Source organism: Rosa chinensis, chromosome 7, assembly GCF_002994745.2.
Source record: "Rosa chinensis cultivar Old Blush chromosome 7, RchiOBHm-V2, whole genome shotgun sequence".
Lineage (NCBI taxonomy): Eukaryota > Viridiplantae > Streptophyta > Magnoliopsida > Rosales > Rosaceae > Rosa > Rosa chinensis.
In genome coordinates this window covers 68,221,701-68,242,338 of record NC_037094.1, presented here as the reverse complement: position 1 = coordinate 68,242,338, position 20,638 = coordinate 68,221,701, and the positions used below count along the sequence as shown (strand labels likewise).

General features: G+C 38.6%; 2 protein-coding genes and 1 long non-coding RNA gene across 5 annotated transcripts; 1 reads left to right on the top strand and 2 right to left on the bottom strand.

Moving 5' to 3' along the window:
• Nucleotides 1-4,925: 4,925 nt before the first annotated feature.
• On the bottom strand, nt 4,926-5,438 carry LOC112178462 ((+)-cis,trans-nepetalactol synthase NEPS1). The gene has a single exon (XM_024316604.1). The coding sequence runs from the start codon at nt 5,436-5,438 to the stop codon at nt 4,926-4,928; it is 513 nt and encodes a 170-aa protein (XP_024172372.1).
• A 5,812-nt stretch (nt 5,439-11,250) lies between these two features.
• On the top strand, nt 11,251-13,432 carry LOC112180771. Of its 3 annotated transcripts, XR_002928475.2 has the most exons (5): nt 11,251-11,392; nt 11,550-11,587; nt 12,091-12,299; nt 12,398-12,459; nt 13,071-13,432. It is a non-coding gene; the product is annotated as an uncharacterized LOC112180771 (long non-coding RNA). The 3 variants fall into 3 exon arrangements; XR_002928472.2 differs by having other exon boundaries at nt 12,091-13,432; XR_005804080.1 differs by having other exon boundaries at nt 11,797-13,432.
• A 1,740-nt stretch (nt 13,433-15,172) lies between these two features.
• LOC112180720 ((+)-cis,trans-nepetalactol synthase NEPS1) lies at nt 15,173-16,153 on the bottom strand. Its single transcript, XM_024319280.2, has one exon. The coding sequence runs from the start codon at nt 16,136-16,138 to the stop codon at nt 15,323-15,325; it is 816 nt and encodes a 271-aa protein (XP_024175048.1). The 5' UTR covers nt 16,139-16,153; the 3' UTR covers nt 15,173-15,322.
• Nucleotides 16,154-20,638: the final 4,485 nt, after the last annotated feature.

Here is a 20,638-nt window from a genome sequence, read left to right as displayed (position 1 = left end):
GTGCTTAATGAGTTAATTTGATAGGGTAGCGTTCTACACCTTGATTGCATATAAGCAAGCTTAGGATGCAGTGCGTTCACGGTTCTAAGTAATTTTGGGAAAAATAAGGCTTTAGCGGCGATCCTAAAGTTCTTGATTGGTTTCATTCACATGCCTTTGTAATTGAAGATTAGGTTAAATTGTCTTTCTCTGATCATAACTAGAGGTGGATTACGAAGTTCTCAACGTCCATACATCTGATTTAGAATCCCTAAAAATTGCAACATTTTCTTTCCTTTATTATTGCTTGCATTTTCAAAACCTAAACCCCCTTTCATTTAGTTTTTGTGTCAACTTTATTTCCCTTTTCTTTCTTTAGTTTTTGATAGTTTTGTTCAATTAGTGCAATTTGTGAAAGTACCCTCAATCCCCGGACTGAACGATCCCTGCTTATCCTATACTAACAATTCTCTTTTGCAGGGTAATTTTGTGCGCTTAATTCAGGCGTACCACCTGTGGCGGCGGCTGTGATACTTAAGTGTTGGGCTTCTTAACTGCTCGAAGACGGCGACGGCAGAGTGTGATGGCCGCAGTTATGGTGTTTTCGATATGGTTTGGTGATGGGCACATGTTGGTGTTGATGGTTGGGGGGGGGGGGGGTTTGGTAGGGGTGCGCTGGCGGTGGTTGCTTGAAGACAACGATGGTGGTTTGCGATGACAGCAGCGAGAACAATGTATTGGATTGGGCCAGTGGGCTAGTCTCTCCTCATTATGGCGCATGGTTTGTGGACTTGTGGACCTAGAATCATACTTTGGGCTCAGATTGGGTTGGTAATGTGTTTACTATTGTTTGTTTCTTACTTTTAGTAGAATGTGGCTTTATGCCGGTAGTAAGTCCCTACCGAGTTATGGTAGGGCGACGTGGGCTTAGTCCCAGAATGCACCTTTTATGTGCCTGGTCTGCTCTAGGTAAGCGGTGAGTTTCTTGCATTAGCAAATAGTCACAACCTCCTAGTGGCAGTAACGTATCTGCTCTAGGTAGACGGCGAGTTCTTTACTTGGTCAAATGGTCGCTGCCTGTGCCAGGGTGAAACTAAGTGTGGCGAGGAATTGATGAGGGTTTTTTTTAGAGCAAGGATGAGCGGTGTTTAGCAACAAAGTTCGTACACAGATTCCTTTCGCATATGTTCCTCTCGGGGGTGCGGATTGATTTTTCCAATATGGTGGTGGCTTTGGTGTTGGCAGCAACATTTGTGGCAGTAGCTTGTGTGCTGGTGTTGATTAATAAATCAAGCTAGGTACGATCCTCGGCGTCGCGAGGAATCATCACTTTGGATGATGTCAGCTATGGCGGCAAAACGGGGGTGTGATCACCAACTGCGGCAAGGTTGCTGTAGGAAGTGCAGTTTGTTTTAGGCTTTTATCTTCAGGCTTGCTGGGTTTGGGCTTGGACTGCTCTCCTTTAGGTTTAGGCTTGTCTTTCGGTCTTATTGGAGTTGCATATGTTTCTTTTGGGTGTAGGGCTTTGTATAAAGCTTTGAGCTTCTTTTTTTTTTTTCTAGCTATTTCTTAATTGACTCGGAGGACATCCTCTCTGCGTAAAGTGGTCCTAAGATTTTTCGAATCAGTTATGGAGAACTACGTTCTTAAACCCTAACATTGTCTTCTTGGTTACCTATGATTGACGCTAATGTAATCACATCTAGGTTAATTTATGGAAGCCTTACATGGCTCCAATTTGACGTAGTCCGTAGATGGTGAATCATGAATGCTGTTACCTACTTCTACTCTTAACAGATCGACAACCCTCTTTTAAAAAAAAAATTTAATTAACAAAATTTAAAAAAAAATCCCGCTTTTATTTTATAATGAATTTAATTCCCCTACGTAAAGCATTGTAGCCCATAACCTAATAACCATCAATTAGTAGCAGATCTAGAATTTTTTCTCAAATAAGGCAAGATTATTAAGAGACTTCTTACAATTTATTTTTAAAGAAAATTTTCTTATATTTTAATTGGAGTTATAAACTCTTAAATATGAATCAATTACATACATGAAAATTGGAGAACAAATAGATATCACTTACTAAAGCAAAATTATGAAAAACAAAAAGAAAAATTATCAAGGGGGGAAGAGAGAAGTATAGTTTGTAGTTTATATACTTATATTTTAAACAAAAAATATTTAAAGAAATACACAATTCTCTAAACCTAGTAGAGAATAGTGATGCTGATGTTATGTGTACTATGTTGTATCTTTGATAATACATTTAAGAGAAGAAGGTTTGCTCACCATAGCTGAAATCTTTTACTTTATACCCCTAAAATATTAAATAACTTTATATATCTTTCTAATTGTCATGGATAAAGAAGTCAAAACTTAAATAAATAATTAATAAGAAAATTTATTATTTTCAGAAACTAACTACCCACTTCTAAAGGGGTGACCACCACTTCTTCACACCCATAGGGTATGAACAGTTCCTAGTGTTATTTATAATTAATTGTATTTAAATCTAGTTATGATTCTAATACCTAATTAAAGATTTTAAACTAGCAGGCAGCGTCTTTATTGGAGAGAAGAAACAGAAAGGATGTGTAGGGTATCATCCCTAGCCGTCTTGCCCACTCCTTTAGAAAAGAGTTATGCATAACCCTATGACCAAAGAGACTTCCATTGCTTATCTTAAGTTTCGAGGTTAGGCAGCTGCCTACACTCAACCCCTCTCTCAATCTGCCCCCTGACCATCATAACTCATAATACTAGGTCTCTCGAATTCGATATAGGGATAGTTATGTAATTTTTCCTTTTCTTGTTAATGTAAATATTTTTTTGTTATTATGAAACAGATATATATATATATTTTTTTTTTTTTGCAAAGAAATAACTTTCATTGAGAAAGAGCTCAAGTGATATTTACAAGCATTTTCAAACACATCAAGTATACACTTACGTGCTTGACTTGACCAGAAAACACCCTGTTCTGCTTCAATCCAACACTAGCTAGGCAATGAGCCACATAGTTACAAGCTCTGGGAGTATAGATAAGTGACACCCCATCTAACTTCTTCCAAGCTTGTTGTATGTCATCAGTGATACCTCCATTATTAGTTAGGAGTTGATGTCTAGGCTTCTGAACCTCTTGAATAGCCTCTATATAGTCACTTTCTATTGTGACATCTTTGACTTGAAGCGAGTAAAGCAGATCGAAGCCCTCCCTTATTGCCAACAGTTCGCATTGCTTAGGAGAAGCTGTGCATGGCACAGGTCTAGCGAACGCTGCAACAAACTGCCCATTTGAGTTGCGTAGCATTCTTCCAATCCCACCATTGTTTTGATTAGGTAAGAACGTTGCATCAACATTAAGTTTAATGCTCCCATTGTCTGCTGGCTGCCATCTCTGCCGGTTATGCTTCAAAGTTCTATTTGGTGCCGGTCGAGCTTTCTGAAACTCTTCTAGCCATGTGAAGCTACTTAAGGGCGGAGCCACATTGGGGCACGGGACCCACCGTGCCCTAGTGAGATTTTTTGTATATATATAATCTGGTTCAATATAAGGACTGAGTGCTACCTTGTCGTAGTGGTTGAGGCACATACATATGTTAGGCTGGTCCATGGTTCAATTGCTAGTAGCACTAATCTGCTATTTTTTTTTTTTTTTTTAACATTAATACTATTATTTCCTCTCAGCAATGTGCTAATATTTTTTTTATTTCTTTCTTTTTCTAACATTAATACTAGTTTTTTTTTTTTTGAAAAGGATCATTAATACTTGTATTTCTTCTCAGAAAAAAAAAAACATTAATAGTATTCTTTCATATAGTTTCAAAGTTCAAATATAAATTATATTTCCATTATGAAAAATTGTCTAAAATTTAAAAACTATAAGTTTTATTAATAAAATATGTAATTGAAAAAAACTATTGATCTTTTTTAGTACAAAAATAGATATTGATCTTTCCCTAACCTTATTATAATAATTATTTTTATTACAATTTTGATATATTTTAAGCTTAAGTTTAAGTTTTATTTTTATTTTTATTTTTTTACTTTTAAGTGCCCCAGTTGAAATCATTTTTAGGCTCCACCACTAAAGCTACTCAGTTATAATATTATCATGCATTGGTTGTTGAGTTACAGACCATAGAGCATTATTTCTATTCTTCCAGAGTGCCCATATATATGATCATTAGCAACTTGTCTGAGGTTGAAGGCCCAAATCTCTTTCCAACATCCACTCTTTAGACATGATAGAGGGTAATAGAGCACTTCTTAAATTAAAGGGAGGTGCAACAGAAATTTGAGTGGTAATTGGGCACTTTCTGAATATGTAACACCAAATTGTTCTACTTCCTTTATCATTTTATGATTTCAACAGCTCAAGATCAATATCTTTACAAAATCAACATAACCATAAGATATTACTATTGTTTTTTGTTCTGGATCTGTTATCTGTTTTGTGATTTTAGTGTTCGTGTATTACGCATTTATTTTGGAAAGGCTTTTAGAGTAAGTCGAATTGATGATTGGAATTTCTTTTGAATGTAGTTGTAAACTAGTAATGGAATTTCAGTTGATCATGATATTGAGTGGAAATGCATCACGCTTCAGCGACGATCGAGAAACAGTTGCTGCTGAAAGTAATCAAAGAAGAATGGCCCTAGGAGAGTCTCCCAAACAAGTGTAATACTATTGAGTAACTAAGTAAACGAAAACCAAGTAAATAAAAAAATTGTATTAGAATTAGGTTCTACAGAGTATTTAGGGTTGGAAGAGAATAAGAAAAACAAACAGCATAAGAAATTAAGAACCCAGAACAATGTTTATTCACTATTTGACTTATTGAGTCAGACAAAAAAAAAAAAAAAAGACATTGAGCTCAGATCAGCTCATAACATTAGTACTTTGCTACTGTTGCGATAAATCAGAGTTCTGCATCATCATCATTGTTTCAATATAGCTATGGACTTGGTGCCGAGTCCACCATTAACAACCAAATTATGATCGGTGACGAACGCCGAGTCCTCACAAGCCAAAAACACCACCGCATCCGCCACGTGCTTCTCCATCAGCTGTTCATCCCTTCCCGAATAAACCACCGCCATCGTCTCCCACAGCTCTTCCTCACTAATCTTTAATATGTCGCACATCAGCGGCGTCGCCACCATACCCGGCGACACGCAGTTCACGCACACACCACGCCGCACTAGCTGCATGTTCGCTGACCTCACCAGCCCCAGCATCGTGTGCTTCGACATCGTGCAGTCAGTCATGTTCTCCGTCCTGTAGTCCTCCATGAAGCTCGCTGTGCACACTATGCTTCCCTTCACCTCCTTCCCCACCATCGCAAGTGTTGGGTGCTTCACACACGCTGCCATCACGCTGTTGTACCCGGACAGGTCGAGCTCCAGCACTGTCTGCGCAGACGAGCTGGTTATCCCCGCGTTGCTATACATGATGTCAGTGGCGGACGCATGAATATATACCTCTAGGGGCAAGTTGGAATACGTAGAATCACTGTACTATACTATACTTTTCGATGTTATATGCTTGTTCTTGCTATGGTCTTCACATGATTAGTTTTAGTAATAAGAGCTTCTTTCTTCATTAATTAGTTCCACTGGGTAATTTTGTAGGACAATATGAACTACATTAGTGTACAAAAAGCTTCTCAGAAACTTACTAATATAATCATATATGTGAATGTAAAAGATAACAGATGACTGAGTAAACTTGCAACTGTATGATATTGCCTACATGTTTTAGTAAGTTTATTGGATGCTACTTTTGGTCATGAATTATGAATGACCTAGCATTCTGAGACAACTTTATTGATTGCAGTTAAGTTATAGAACTGTGGTATATTCTCATGCTAAAACATGTCAATGATCCATATAGAGAATTAACTAAGAAGTAGAAAGATTTGTATTGAATTTGTGCCAGCCCCCATATGTTTGCAATTGGAATTTGGGTAAGCTCACATCTCTTATTGTAAGTGTTATTTAATATTTGACTAACAGCTTTGTTCATGTATCATCTTCATGCCTTATGTTTATAGACAGATTTTACAGGAGTTGGAGTTCTTGGAGCCTTAACGTGATGTTATAGTCATAAGCCATTTAGTTCAACTAGGGCTTAATGTAGACAAGTATAGATGTACTGATGTATTTCAATTAGTATAGGAGGATAAATTCTTATTAGTTCAAGGCATGTACCCATATTTTAATATTAAGAGACTACTGAAGTATTTTTATTTATCAAATTTGAGAATTTGATATTTTTATTATTTTCTGTGATTGTTTCAACAAATAATTTTTTTTTAAATAATTTTTATCGACGAAGACACACACAATGAACAAAGGTGGCTTTTACATATATTATAATAGATTAATTGAATATGTTGGTGGCTAATTGAATATGTTGATGGCAATTTCAATTACATGGGCCCACCAAGTCAGAAAGTGAAACCAAGTCACAAACTAAACACAAGTGACTTTTTTTTTGCCATAGCAACCGGCTTACAGCGCACTGACTCAAACATAAGTGGCTGCAGCGTTGCTTTTATAGATAGGCACGTTTATTCATGGGTAATTAGTTGCTATTGGGGTCAAAAGGCACGCGCAAGTGATGTGGCTTTTGCTCAAATGTGTAGTGGTGCATAAAAATCTCTAGAGAGACACATAAGTTTCTCTAAGATGTGCCTTTATTAGCAATCATTTAGAGGTATTGCAAAAGAACTCTTTTCTGTTCTCTACATATGTTTCCGCATGGAATCCATTAGCTCGAATAGCTCAATAGGGTTCGATTTGCTTTAGGAGCGTATAAAGTTTTTGTGATAGTAATCAAGGTGCCATTTGGCAAGAATTTGGGTCATTCCATGTCCTTGAACTAAGCATGATGGCCCAACCATCGTAGTTACAGAGGAATACGTTCATAATTAAAATGGAGTTATAATGAAATGAACTCGAAATTTTATTCATAAGCCAACAGTGTGTATCATTGTTTCTTTGACCAAAAGAAAATATAATTCGAATACTAGCTAATGCAAAATAAAAGTAGTTGTATAACTTCTTTCGATAACTCCAAAATAAATATGATCTGGTGAGTAGAGAGATGTTGGTGGAGCAAAACTGACTTAAGTACCACTTATCTCAAAACTAAAGGGCTAAATACTATTTAGTATCCTGTGATATAGGTCAAACATCGATTCAGTCCCTCGACTTTCAATTTCATCAAAAACACCTCCGCAGTATTATCTTCTTGTCCAATACGTCCCTCCGACTCAATTCCGTCAATTTTAGACGTTAAGTGCTGACATGACATTTCCAACTCATCAAAAGTGGGGCCCACACGGAAGTGAAATTCCCAAAATAACCCTGGCTCTTTAATATCTTATTCTCACTCCCTCACGACCATCTCTCCCTTCTTTTCTTCTCTTCTTCTTCTTCGTTTCTGCTCAGGCTCGGAGATGGCTGCTCAGCCCACCTCCGCTGCTCCCCACCGACAGTTCGCAGCGCGACCTCGTCTGCAAAGCCACCCAATTCATCCTCATTTGCTCTGCCTCTGATCCTCAAATCCCTAAACATCGACGCCGACCTCGCCCTCCCAATTTCCCAAACGACTCCGACTCAGATTGGTAATCAGACCCCACTTCTGTTCTCCACTTCTAGAGATGGATGAGGAGGTAAGGGGAGGACTGGTATGAGTGCTCTTGGAGGGTTGGTTTCGGTGTTCTTGAAGTCATGCCAATCTCTGGAAAATTTTGGGGTTGTGATCTGAGTTAGAATAGGGGTTGGGTTTGATTTGGGTTGAAAATTTTGGTTTCATGCATTCTGTTTTTGTATTGGGTTTGTTTTTACTACTACTATGGACCAAATTTGAACTGTGGCAACATTACAAGAATGGGGGTTTGGATTTATTTTACAGAAATGGGTTAGATTCTTTTTACTTTTCTCTTTCAAGATATACTATATTCTGGTTTAGATTTGCATAAACGCATCTAGATGTGAAGAGTCAGGTGGGTTTGTGCTCTAGCAGATGAATGTAGACATGTGGTATGTGGTTTTCGGGGTTCAAATCGAGAAGGGCTTCGGCGGCGGGAGTGGCGAGAACCGGAAGATGTTGGCGTCGAAGCTGGCCATGAGCTCCCAAGAGTTGGTGACTTCGGGTCGGACCAGAGCGATCTGGGCTCTAAGAGGGAGGTGGGAAAGATGGAACCCAATGTGAATCAAGAAGGTGGGGTGGTGGGTTCGGGTAGGGGTGGGGGGTTGAGGGTGAGGAGGCCGTAGGTGGAGGAGGTGAGGGAGATGATGTTATGGATCAAGGCAGAGCTGCCGAGCTGGGAGAAGTCGTCGTCGTGGTTGAAGAGATCGGAAGAAATGCAACCCACGGTTGTTGGTTGCTTGTCTCAAACTCTGAGCTCAAAGTGTGGAGGAGTGAGAGTGAAGCAGAAGAAGAAGAAGAAGAAGAAAGGAGGAAGAGACAAGAGGTTGGGACATACAGCGAGGACTGTAATTTAATAATTTGAATTAATAAAAAATTGTGAAGAATTGGGGGTTCAGTTTTGAGTTAGAATAGGGCCAGTGTTATTTTGGGAATTTCACTTCCGTGTGGGCCCTAGTTTTGCTGAGTTGGAAATGTCATGTCAGCACTGAACGTCTGAAATTGACGGAATTGAGGCGGAGGGACCTATTGGATGAGAAGATGATATTGCGGGGGTGTTTTTGATGAAATTGAAAGTCGAGGGACTGAATCGATGTTGGGCCTATACCACAGGGTACTAAACAGTATTTAGCCCAAAACTAAATCAATGTCATTTAGAACAAAATATATGGCAATTGCCTACTACATCTCTTGGGAAAAAAAAAACTATTCAAAATCACAAGTCTCTTGATCTTGGCCTTATTTGAAGTCTACAACCCTTAGTTTGAGATCACCTTCTTGATCTTCTTGTTCCATATAGTGAGCTTCTCTTGCTTCACAATACGCTTTGTAAGTGTTAACAATATTCTCACGAGCTCTACAAATGTGTGCCCAATGACCGGATGCTCTACATCGAGAACATTCATCTTTGTGCTCACGGCTCCCTTGATTAAGGCGCTGTGAAAGCATCATTAGGATAGCTCTTAGTGTTGATGGCGCTACCAACATGGCCAGAGGCGTCGCATCCTTCTCTCTTTCCACATTGACCTCCTTCGGTTCTGTGTCCGCCTATTTTGGTGGTTACCTTCCCAAGTAGAGTGATTATATGGACCAGAATGTCTAGAAGTATCTTTAATATTACGGTTTTGCTCTTAGCGCCCTCTCTTTGGGGCGCGACTATAATTGGACTCCGAAATAGTCAGGTCTCGAATTATAGTTCTTTACAAGGATGTTGTCATGCTTTTTAGCAACATTCATGGCTCCAATGAGCTCATGAAGCCTTGTGATCCGTCCTACAGTAACATCGATTCAATAGTTCTTAGCAATCATCAAAGAAGTGAGGGGATGGTAGAGAGAGTCATCTCAAATCATCCATATGAAGAGTCATTAGGATGACGACTTTCGCCTTATTTGTCTCCAAGGTTGCTCTATTTACTTCCAAAGCTTGAGCTTGCTCAAAAGTTAGCACGTCTTGGCTAGGCTCAAGAATAGTATCCAAGATTCCTTGGGCCTTGAGATGCTGGCGGACATCACGAACCCACCTGTGATATCTAGTGCCAACTGTTCCCAATGGAGCTTGTTCAAGTTACTCATCCTGAAAGAGAATAAAAAAATAAAGGTTAGTTTCAGAGAAAAAAGGCTACCACGAAAAGAAAAGAAATTTCTGAGCGTAATCGCTCCCAAGAAATCCGATTCCAAGAGGTATTGGATTAGATCAAAACAATAATGTGTATATGGTCGATTGTATATTCTCAACAAACTCTAAGTTTAGAAATCTCTACAAGCTCCAAATTTGGTATAACAAACACATGGATGCCTTGAGGGAGCAGGATGAGGATGTCTAGCTATGGTTTCAAGACAAGCATCCAGCACAGTGGTTAAGGGCATGTTTCAGTAATGAAGCTAAGTGTGTCATTTTGCTGAACAATATGTGTGAGTCTTTTAATTCAGCTATTCTACCTGCTAGGGATGAGCCTATATTGGCTATGTTGGAGAAGATTAGAATGGACATGATGGTTAGGAATGCAAAAAGAAGGGTGGCTTGTGAGAAGTGGAAGGACTTAGTTGGTCAAAGAAGATAATTGATAAGATAGGGCAGAGAGCTACACAATACATAACACATAGAGTGGGGAGTTTATTTTTCAAATAACCGAAACTGGTGAGGGACGCAGCAAGCATGCTGTGGATTTGAGACTCCAAACTTTCACATGAAAGAGGTAGCTTAGTGGATCCCTTATGTGCATGCAATCTGTGCAATCAGATTCAAGAAACAGGAGGCAGCCTTGTATTATGATGATTACCTCATGCCTAGCATATATATGGAGGCCTATAACCCCATCATCTACCGCATTGTAGGGGAGTATGATTGAGAACCTGCTGACTATCTACAAAACTTAATGCTTTGACCAATAACCATGAAACTATTTCAATGGCAATCATCTACTTGTTCCTGTGCACCATTGAGTTCAGACTTCAGAGACACCATGTGGAATGTGATATATTGTGACACCATGTGGAATGTGAAATATTGTGATAGATATCATTCGCTAACTTATCGATTTTATTAGTCAAAGGAATAAATGATGTAATGAGGTTTAGTATATCATTATTACATTTGTTGTAATATGATTATTGTGGTTGCGAAAATCGAAAATAGACAACGTTACCTAGATAACGGTTCAATAAAAAACGTTGTGGTTTTTTTTTTTACAACAGTATAGTTGAAACCGTTATCTATAGATATTAAAAAAGTGTTGGTCCCTTGGTTAGAAATTTTCTCATTTAACTTGTACAACGGTGTGGTTGAAACCGTTATCTATAGATACTAACAAAGTGTTGGTCCTTTGGTTACAAATTTGTAAATTTAACTTATACAACGGTATAGTCAAAACCGTTATCGATCTACAAATATTAAAAATTAAAAATGTTGGGGATAGAATAAATTTAATTTGATCTCCTATTTTGGACTTTGCAAATAATTGATAAAAGTATAAGCGGTTACGCTGAATTCCAATTTTGAACGAAAAGAAGTACCGCGAAATTTACCAATTTTTTTGGCGCTTTTTTTTTTTAAAGTTTTTATTTGTATGCGATTTGGCCAAAAAAATTGCACAGCGGGAACAAAGCAGAACAATTGAGATAGATCTCACATATAACTAGCCTCTTAAGGGAAAAAAAAGCTCTCGGTTTCAGTTCTTCAACAATATTCGACTCACAGCAATGCGACTTCCCCATAAGAAACTCCGAACACCATTACCTCCCAGCAGCGGTATCTCTGTCATTAATCCCTCTCATCCATCTCTCCTCTCTTAGTTTCCCTTATCCTCGTTTAGTACCCTAAATCTCGAATTAGGGTTTTTCATGTTGGTAGAATTTCAGTCTATTTTTTCAGTTTTGATCTGCTAATTTTTGTTTTCTGGTTACAGTATTGCAGCTTAGTCTCATTGGATTTGGGTCATATCTGGTAATAATCATTTTCATATGGCTTGATTAATTGAATTTTGATTCATTTGGAAATTTGCAGTTTCTAGAATTAAATTACATATAAATTGGGTCATATCTATGTGTGTGTCGAGGAATGGTATCTTTGTTAGCAAACTAGAATTGATCTTGGCTTAAATGCATAATCTAGAAAGAACTGTACTTGACGGTTTTTTTTTTTTTTTTTTCTAGTGCACACCACCTGTTCGATGAAATGCCTCATAGAACCCTTCAAATTTTAATTGGGTGGGAAAGCAGTATCTTTCAGCTTTCTGTTTAATTGGGTGCTGGAAATTGAGCATTTTGGGTGTGAAAGTTGCAATCTTTACATCAGGTTTTAGGTGGTGGTGTTGTTGAAGGCTAGATTTCTTTTGAGTTTATATTATTGCACACCCAACAAAGATATCAGGGGTAACTGTTTCTCACCAGAAAAGCTACATGATTTGTTAAAGCAGACAAGCATTATGCCTCTGATTCTCACACCAGGTTTGTTGCACTCGGTATTTCTTTGCTGGAGAGGAGCTGACTCCAACATAGATAGATGTTCCAGAGGCCAGCCAACAGTATCCTCTACTTGGACCAGAAGAGCTCCATTTGCAAATTGCAAGCTGGTAGTTATTTTGTTACTAAACTAAGATGCATCAGTTCAACTGACTTGTCAGTGATGCCCATTTATGATGCCTGTTCATCTTCTAGTATGTTTCCATTTCATTTTATTAGTCAATTTGGATTTTTTCTTTCACCTTTTAAATGTTTTATCATTTACTCAATGCTTATGGCTTATGCTGCTCAGGTTTTCATTTTATTCAGCGATAGTTCAATGTACATCCTTTGTCCAATTGTTTCATTTGAAAGGTAATTTATTCCTCATGTCAGGCCCTTTTGCATTCTAGTCCTAAGTTATTTATTTTTTAGTTTTTGGATTTTGTCCCTCTAAATCTGCCTCTGTGTGTGTGAATATATATATTTGACAGATTAGATGGTCTTATAAACAGATCAATCAAAACAATTTGGCTAATTTTCTCTTCACCTAGACACCTATATCTTTTGTCTGTGTGAGTAAGATGTTTTGATGTTTTGTTGTAATTTATGAGGTTCCGAATCACATGTTAACTGATATTTATATTGGAGTGTTTTATTTTGGCAACAGTGTCTATAACTAGGAATCGATAGTAGATATATATAATGATGCCCAGACTTTTGGCCTAAAGTCGCTTAACTCAACGGCTGTTAGTAATTCAAATCTGGCTATTTCTTGGTTGGAAGCAACATTTCCAGAATTGCAGGGCAAACAGATGGCTCTAATCTATATGTAATAAGAGCTCGTCTTTATGCTATTATTTGTTACCACTCCCTACGCTAGACCGAGAGACCGGTGGATCATTCAGAGGCTAGCCATGTAGTCCGTAATCTGTGGGGATAGGTTGTATAGAAAAGTTAACCCGGTTGCATCACTCTCATTGCAGGTAACTGTATTTTCTTACATACGGCAGATCTATGGATGTTGTGTGTGAATTAGCAATATCAAGCAAGGCATGACATATCCATGTCAAACAAGCCAATTCATGATTCACTCTATTTTTTGTGTCGGTTCAGAATTTCCAATTGCAAGGAGAGACTCTTCAACGCTCCCTGTTTGGGAATATGTATGTACCACCACCAGCACTCTTGTGGCTTAGGTCTGATATGATTGGGAATAGTTTTTTTATTTCTTTTTGTTACTAGAACTGCATGAGAATTTTTATGGCAGAATATTTGCAAAGTTATTCACTCAATAAATTTCAACTGTGAAAGCATTGTAAATGTGATTACTTAAAGTATTTCTCTATTAATATATTGCAATTTTATTTCAATTTCCTAAATTGATGCACTAGATTATGGTTGAAAAAAATCGTCGTCTGTCTGGCTAGTAGATAATGAATTTATCCTAGAAATCATTGTAAAATTTACTATCTCCCTTGTCACCTATAATGTTGTCAATTTAGAAACTGATGCAATACCTCCTCAAAACCAATGTTTTTGACTCGAAACTGTTGTGTAATGAAGTTGGAAAATATTTTTTAACTAAAAATTGATGTATAGAATCCTTCAAGCCAACATTTTTTTTGTTAAGAACCGTTGTGTTTTAAAATTGTTGAAGGCCAAAGGTAATGTATAAATTATATTACCACATCGATTTCTAAGTAAAAACCATTATTGAATAATTAAATACACAACGGTGTATTTAGTGCTAACGGTATTTGCTGTGTATAACTACAACGATTTCTAACTAAAAACTGTTGTGTTTTATTATGTTAGACATCAGTTAAGTATCGTTGTGGAGTGAAACATAAAAAGACAACACTCACCTAGACAACGAATATATATTTTTGCAGACAACGGTGCGTAACCGTTATCTATTTAGAATATTGTACAAGATTGATTGAGATAATTTTGATGAAGAGTTTCTTTTACATTGGGTATGTTGTACTTCTATTTTGTTTCAATAAGTGCCTGAACATGATATGGCTAATGGCTAAAATGTTGGGATGATCCTGGAACAACTGAAAATAAATTGATTTTTTTAATTTTTTTTTATTTTGCAAAAGACATTTACGACGTGCAATGCGCGTCGTAAATGAAAATTTAAGGCATGCTTCTGAGCACATTTACGGTGTGCATTGAAAATTTACAGCGTGCAAAAGACATTTACGGCGTTCTTATGAGCACATTCACAGCGTCCTTTTAGTACATTTATGGTGTATAAATTGCACACCGCAAAAGTGAAAATTTGAGTTCAATTTTACGACGTTGTCTACAAGAGCTCTTCGCGCACTGTAAAATGTCATTTACGGTGTTTTTTGCGTGCCGTAAAATGTCATTTACCCTTTTTGCGCGCCGTAAATGACCTATTTTCCTGTAGTGCCCATATGATCATTAGCAGCTTGGCAAAAGTCTTAGGTTGAAGGCTCAAAGCTCTTTCCATCATCCACTCTTTAAACATGATAGAGGGTAATAGAGCTCTACTTAAATTAGAGGGAGGTGCAGCAGGAAATTGAGTGGCAATTGGACACTTACTGAATATGAAACAACAAATTTTGTTCTACTTCCTTTATCATTTTATGATTTCAACAGCACAAGATTAATATCTTTGCAAAATCAACGTAACTGTAAGAAATTACTATTGTTTTTTGTTCTGGATCTATTATCTATTTTGTGATTTTAGTGGTTCGTGTAGTAGGCATTGCTTTTGGAAATGCTTTTAGAGTAGGTTGAATTGATGATTGAAATTGTTTTGAATGTGGTTGTATACGAGTAATGGAATTTCAGTTGATCAAGACATTGAGTGGAAATGCATCACGCTTCAGTGACGATCGAGGAACAGCTGCTGCTGAAAGTAATCTAAGAAGAATGCCCCCAGGAGAGTCTCCCAAACAAGTGTAATACGGTTAACTAAGTAAACGACAACCAAGTGACCATATGTCATTTTTACTACAAAATAGTATAGCTTACGTGCTGAATGAAAAATTGTATTAGAATTAGGGTCTACAGAGTATTTAGGGTTGGAAGAGAAAAAGAAACAGCTCACCAAAAAAAAAAAAAAAAGGGAGTTGGAGAGAGAATCATAGGAAATTAAGAACCCAGAACAATGTTTATTCACTATTTGACTTATTGAGCTCAGATCAGCTTATAACATTAGTACTTTGCTACTGTTGCGACAAATCAGAGTTCTGCATCATCATTGTTCCAATACTGCTATGGACTTGGTGCCGAGTCCACCATCAACCACCAAATTATGGCCGGTGACGAACGCCGAGTCCTCACAAGCCAAAAACACCACCGCATCCGCCACGTTTTTCTCCATCAGCGGTTCATCCCTTCCCGAATAAATCGCTGCCATTTTCTCCCGCAGCTCTTCCGCACTAATCTTCAATGCGTCGCACACCATCGGCGTCGCCACCAAGCCCGCCGACACACAGTTCACACGCACACCACGCGGCGCCAGCTGCACGCTCGCCGACCTCACCAGCCCCAGCACCGCGTGCTTCGACATCGTGTAGTCCGTCATGCTCACCGCCCCGCAGGTCGCCGAGATGCTAGTCGCGCACACTATGCTCCCCTTCACCCCCTTCTCCACCATCGCACGCGCCGCGTGCTTCACACAAGCCGCCATCCCTCGCACGTTCACTGCCATCACCCTGTCGTACCCGGACAGGTCGAGCTCCAGCACCGTCTGCGCCGATGCGCTGGTTATCCCCACGTGGCTGTACATGACGTCGAGGCTGCCGTAGTGCTTGACCGTGAACTCGACCAGGGTTTTGACCTGATCCTCGTCGGTGACGTCGCAGTGGACGTAGGTGCAGCGGTGGGAGCCGATGGATGCAGCCACTTCTCGGCCCTTGGCGTCTTGGATGTCAGCAATCACGACGGCCAGAGCGCCGTGGTCTGCAAAGTGACGCGCCGTGACTGCTCCGATACCGCTGGCGGCGCCGGTGATGATGGCTACCTTGCCGTGGAGCTTCTGCAGTGGTAATGGTATGGCCTGTGTCATCATGTTGAGCTATAGTAGTAGTAGAGCTACGTGACTGTGGTTGGCAGAGTGTGGTGTTATAATTTATAAAGTTTGGAATTATTACAATTACACATCCACCCTTTTGACTTCGATGACTTGCAGTTAGAGAAAGTGGACTGTTTTGTAATTTGACAATGATTTTGCATGGAAAAGGAGGGAACACGATCCCTGTCTCCTTTAAAAGTCACTTTTTCACTATTACCACAGTCAACTCCATGTTTTAAATTCAATTTTTCATTTTTGTTTGCTGAACAATTTTAAAATCATTTTTTTACTATTACCACTATTAATTGTTGCAGTGGTTTGGACTTCTCAAAAAAAAAATTGTTGGAGTTGTTGGAGCAAGACGACTAACCTACCAGTCCCAGAAGCACAATATTAAAACTCATCTTTTTACAAATGCTTATGAAACTTTCTTTTTTTTTTTGGCAAAGAAATGCTTATGAAACTTTGGAGCATGTTTTAATTATGTGACTTCCCAACGGCCTACGGCAAGGACTGTTCTGGTGGACCACCCTTTTTTTCTAGATGTTCCAATTACTCGTGCCTTTATATTCAAAGAATGACTCACAAAAATAGGTTCATTCTTGTCTTTAAGTAACTTTGCACGATTGTTGGTGCTCTTGTAAGTAGAGTATTTAGAAAAATAAAAATAAGAAATTATGGGACAATAAAGAGATACATGCTCATGTAATAATTTCAGTTGCTATGGCTTTGTATGAAGAGTATTTGCAGGCCAATGTTGGTGCTAGCGGTATAACAGAAGTGGTTAACAAACGAGTGAGGTTTTGGACTCATCCTGAGGATGATTTTGTGAAACTATATGTGGACGGATCTTTTTCCAATTCTTTCAACTATGGAGGAGCTAGTAGAGGGGGGAATTGTGTTGCTGCCTTTTATGCTTGAATTTTTTTTTTATTCTCTCCGGCATATTGAGCTGCTAGCTATTAAGATGGGGTATTGGAGCTACTTCAGACTATGCAAATTTCGAAGGCTATCATTCATAGTGACTTCCTTGTTGTAGTGCAAGAAATTGCTTCTGTTTGAACCCAAAATAACATTTTTTTCCCGATAAAGGGGACTCAAAGAAAACCGGGCCAATATCGGTGGCCCAAGTTATATATTTTCGACAAGTTCGGAATATATCGTTTGGAGGCTAAATAAAGCCTACTTGAAGGCCAAGCAATCCTGAAGCAAATCTGGATATTCATTGATTTATTATTAATTAATGGTAATTTGTTTGCTTGATTGTCAAGACTGTGCGAGGACACGAACACGTTTGGGAAGGGATCAACCACCTTAATCGCAAATATCAAGAGAGATATATATAATATAATTGCCTATGCAATGTCTTGTGGTGGAGCAATTAAGGAGGGGCATAATCATTCTAGTTGGCAATCAACAGAATATATATATATATATATATATATATATATATATATATATATATGCAATTAAGGTGGGCCACCAGCCAATGCTTTCCCATGCAAGGTTATGTGGAACAAGGCGCAGCGACATATGCAAAGAATCAAGGTAGCAGCCATTAACTATATATAATAGACGTGAGCCATGCAAATAGTCAGTATATGAAAGGATGCAATTATCCTTAATTGCAACAAACAAAGGATACATGATTGCATGCCACGAGCTACGTAGTGCTCGCGAAGGCAATATCCAAGAATCAGTCCTTGAGGCAATTACGTTGCTAAGAGGAAGATTATGTCCAGGTCTCTAAAAAGGTAAGTAACCTTTGCCGACATTCTAGCTACGACAGAGGCGAATAATTATTAATTATTGCCTACGATACGATAGGTATCAAAACTATTAAGAGTTTTGATTTGATTCAAGACCAATAATTTTGGCCTAAAATATAGTATTTTATTCCTATTTGGAAGGAGAATCTACGAGCAGCCTATATATAGAGGCTAAAGACGACACAACAAGGGACCTCTCTCAAATCAATCAATCCCAGCGATTACAAAGCCTCTCCGGAGCAAACCTTCAACCTTGTTGAAACCCGGTGACCGCGCGCCAATCCTAGTCTCTCCAAGAGCCGATTGTCAGCATTACCAGATCAACCCGGCGACCGTGCTTCCAGTCCTAGTCTCTCCAAGAGCCGACTGCCAGTACCACTGCCACCGAGACTCTCTCAACCAGCGAAGTAAGGGTAACGCCCTCGCAACCCAGTGAAGCTAAAGTCACGCTTTAGCAAAACCCGTGCTTTCTCCCAAACTTCCCAGTGATTGCTCTGCTCAGCCTACAACGTTGAGTATCGATTCGGTGACGCGAAGAGATCACACCTAAAGTCCTTATCCGTAAGGCAAGAAGTCCTTTCTCAGAAGGCTAGAGAAGAACCTTGTGGCGAGGTTGGTGCTCTCCTCGTCCACAACGCTTGAAGAAGAAGTCAGGTCAAGGGACTCCCCCGACGACTGCATCCTACGGTGCTGGCACGCCTGCGCACACGCTCAAAAGAGACAGTTTGCATGCCAACTGGTTTTGGAGCCAAACAACTTCAAAGAAGGAGGAATTAATATTCTTCTTTGGATAGCTTGGTTGAGGACATCAAAATACTACTTCGGACCTCCACTCATTTTGTGATACAGCATGCTCCTAAAACCACTAATATAGGCACATAGATTAACTAGTCATGGTTTTGATTTCGATATTCAATCTGAGTGGTTCACTTACACTCAGACTTTAATCTAACTACCCTATTATACAATTCTAGCCATAGCATTAATGAATACAATTTATTCTTTCAAGGAAAAAAAAAAAGACGATGTACCCACCAAAGCTACAAAACCATAGCTAACAAAGCAAGTAATCTAGTTCTCTCCCTCCCACTTTTTATTATTTTCATTGGGATAAAATCTGTTTAGTCTCTATACTTTGCCTCTCTCATCGTTTCAGTCCCTGACATTCTAATTTAATCTAAAAACTCCCTGACTTCACAATTTCTCTCCAATAGGTTCATTCCGCGTCAAATTAGGAGTCGGCATTTGGTGAAATGTCCAAGATCTGTTATTTCTTTTTCCTTTTTAATTTCTTTTTTTCTTTTTTTTTCCTTTTTAATTTCTTTTTTTTCTTTTTTTTTCCTTTTTAATTTCTTTTTTTTCTTTTTCCTTTTTAATTTATTTTTTGCTGTTTCTTCTTTTTTTCTTGTTCCTTTTAATTTTTTTCCTTTAAAATTTTTTTTTTCCTTTTTTTTTCCTTTTCGTTCTGCCTACTTTCTCCTTCCTCAACCCACCAATCCCATTCCGATCAAACTCCACAACCCATCTGTTTCTCTCCCCAAATTGAAACCAAACCCAGCAAAGACCTAGCTTGGCGGTGTATAGATGGACATCGAGCAAAGGCAAGAGGCTAGGAGCTGATCGATCACTTCTTCACCTTCTCTGAAGTCATCTCCCTCTGTTGTCCCTTAGCGGATCCGCCCTCGTCTCCATCGTCGCCCACGTCATCTCTCAAACACAAGCAGATCCCAATCAACTCAGAAATTCGCCGCTAAACCACTCCCCTCTTGTTTTCACAACCTACTTCTCTCTCTCCCACTCAAATCCCACTTTCTCTCTCCACATCAGGCCTCAATTTGGAAACTTTTCATTGAAAACTACCATTTTTTCAGACTTTGAGGTTTTTGGATCTTACTCAAAATGGTGACTTGAATTTTGGGCTTGGTTGAAATGTTGGTTTTTGATGGCCAAGTTGACCAAAACCAGAAGTGAAGAAGAAGAATAGTGATGGAAAAGAAAAATGGTCGCCGGCGTGGAGAACAATAATTAGGGTTTCGGGTCGATCTAGATTGGTTCGTCGACGTGGCGCTACTGATGCAGCAGGATATGATGGTCATTAAAAAGGAAAAAGGAAAAAAAGAAAGAAAAAAAAAGCAAAAAAAAAAAAATTAAAAGGAAAAAAGAAAAGAAAATAATAAATTAAAAAGGAAAAAGAAAAAAAAAGGAAAAAAAGAAATTAAAAAGGAAAAAGAGGAAAAAGAAATAACAGAGGGGTGTATTTGACATTTCACCTAATGTCAACTCCTAATTTGACGCAGAATGGATCTATTAGAGGGAAATTGTGAAATTAGGGAGTTTTTAAATTAAATTAGAATGTCAGGGACTGAAACGATGAGAGAGGCAAAGTACAGGGACTAAACAGATTTTATCCCATTTTCATTTATACTAATAGGACTTGCACTTCTATTGAACTATCAATCTCAATAACAAACATGAGTATATGCAACTTTTTGCCTAGTCGCAAAACTAATTGAGCATAGATTTGGGATCGCCGGCCTCTTGGGTTTTCGTGTCTGGCACCAATTCTTGTTAGGGTTCTTAATGATTTGGCTTCTTCATTCTTTTCTGGCATAGCTAAGATTTTCACCCAAGAGGAACCAGACAAAAAATTTAAGATTGTCAAATAGAGAGACTAAACCCAAGAACGCGCCTAAGGAAATCAACTTCTCCCCTTTGTCCCTCCGGCGGT

Bases quoted from the DNA above. Each gene is read 5' to 3' on its own strand.
- LOC112178462 (XM_024316604.1), bottom strand. From the start codon at position 5,438: ATGTATAGCAACGCGGGGATAACCAGCTCGTCTGCGCAGACAGTGCTG.
- LOC112180720 (XM_024319280.2), bottom strand. From the start codon at position 16,138: ATGATGACACAGGCCATACCATTACCACTGCAGAAGCTCCACGGCAAG.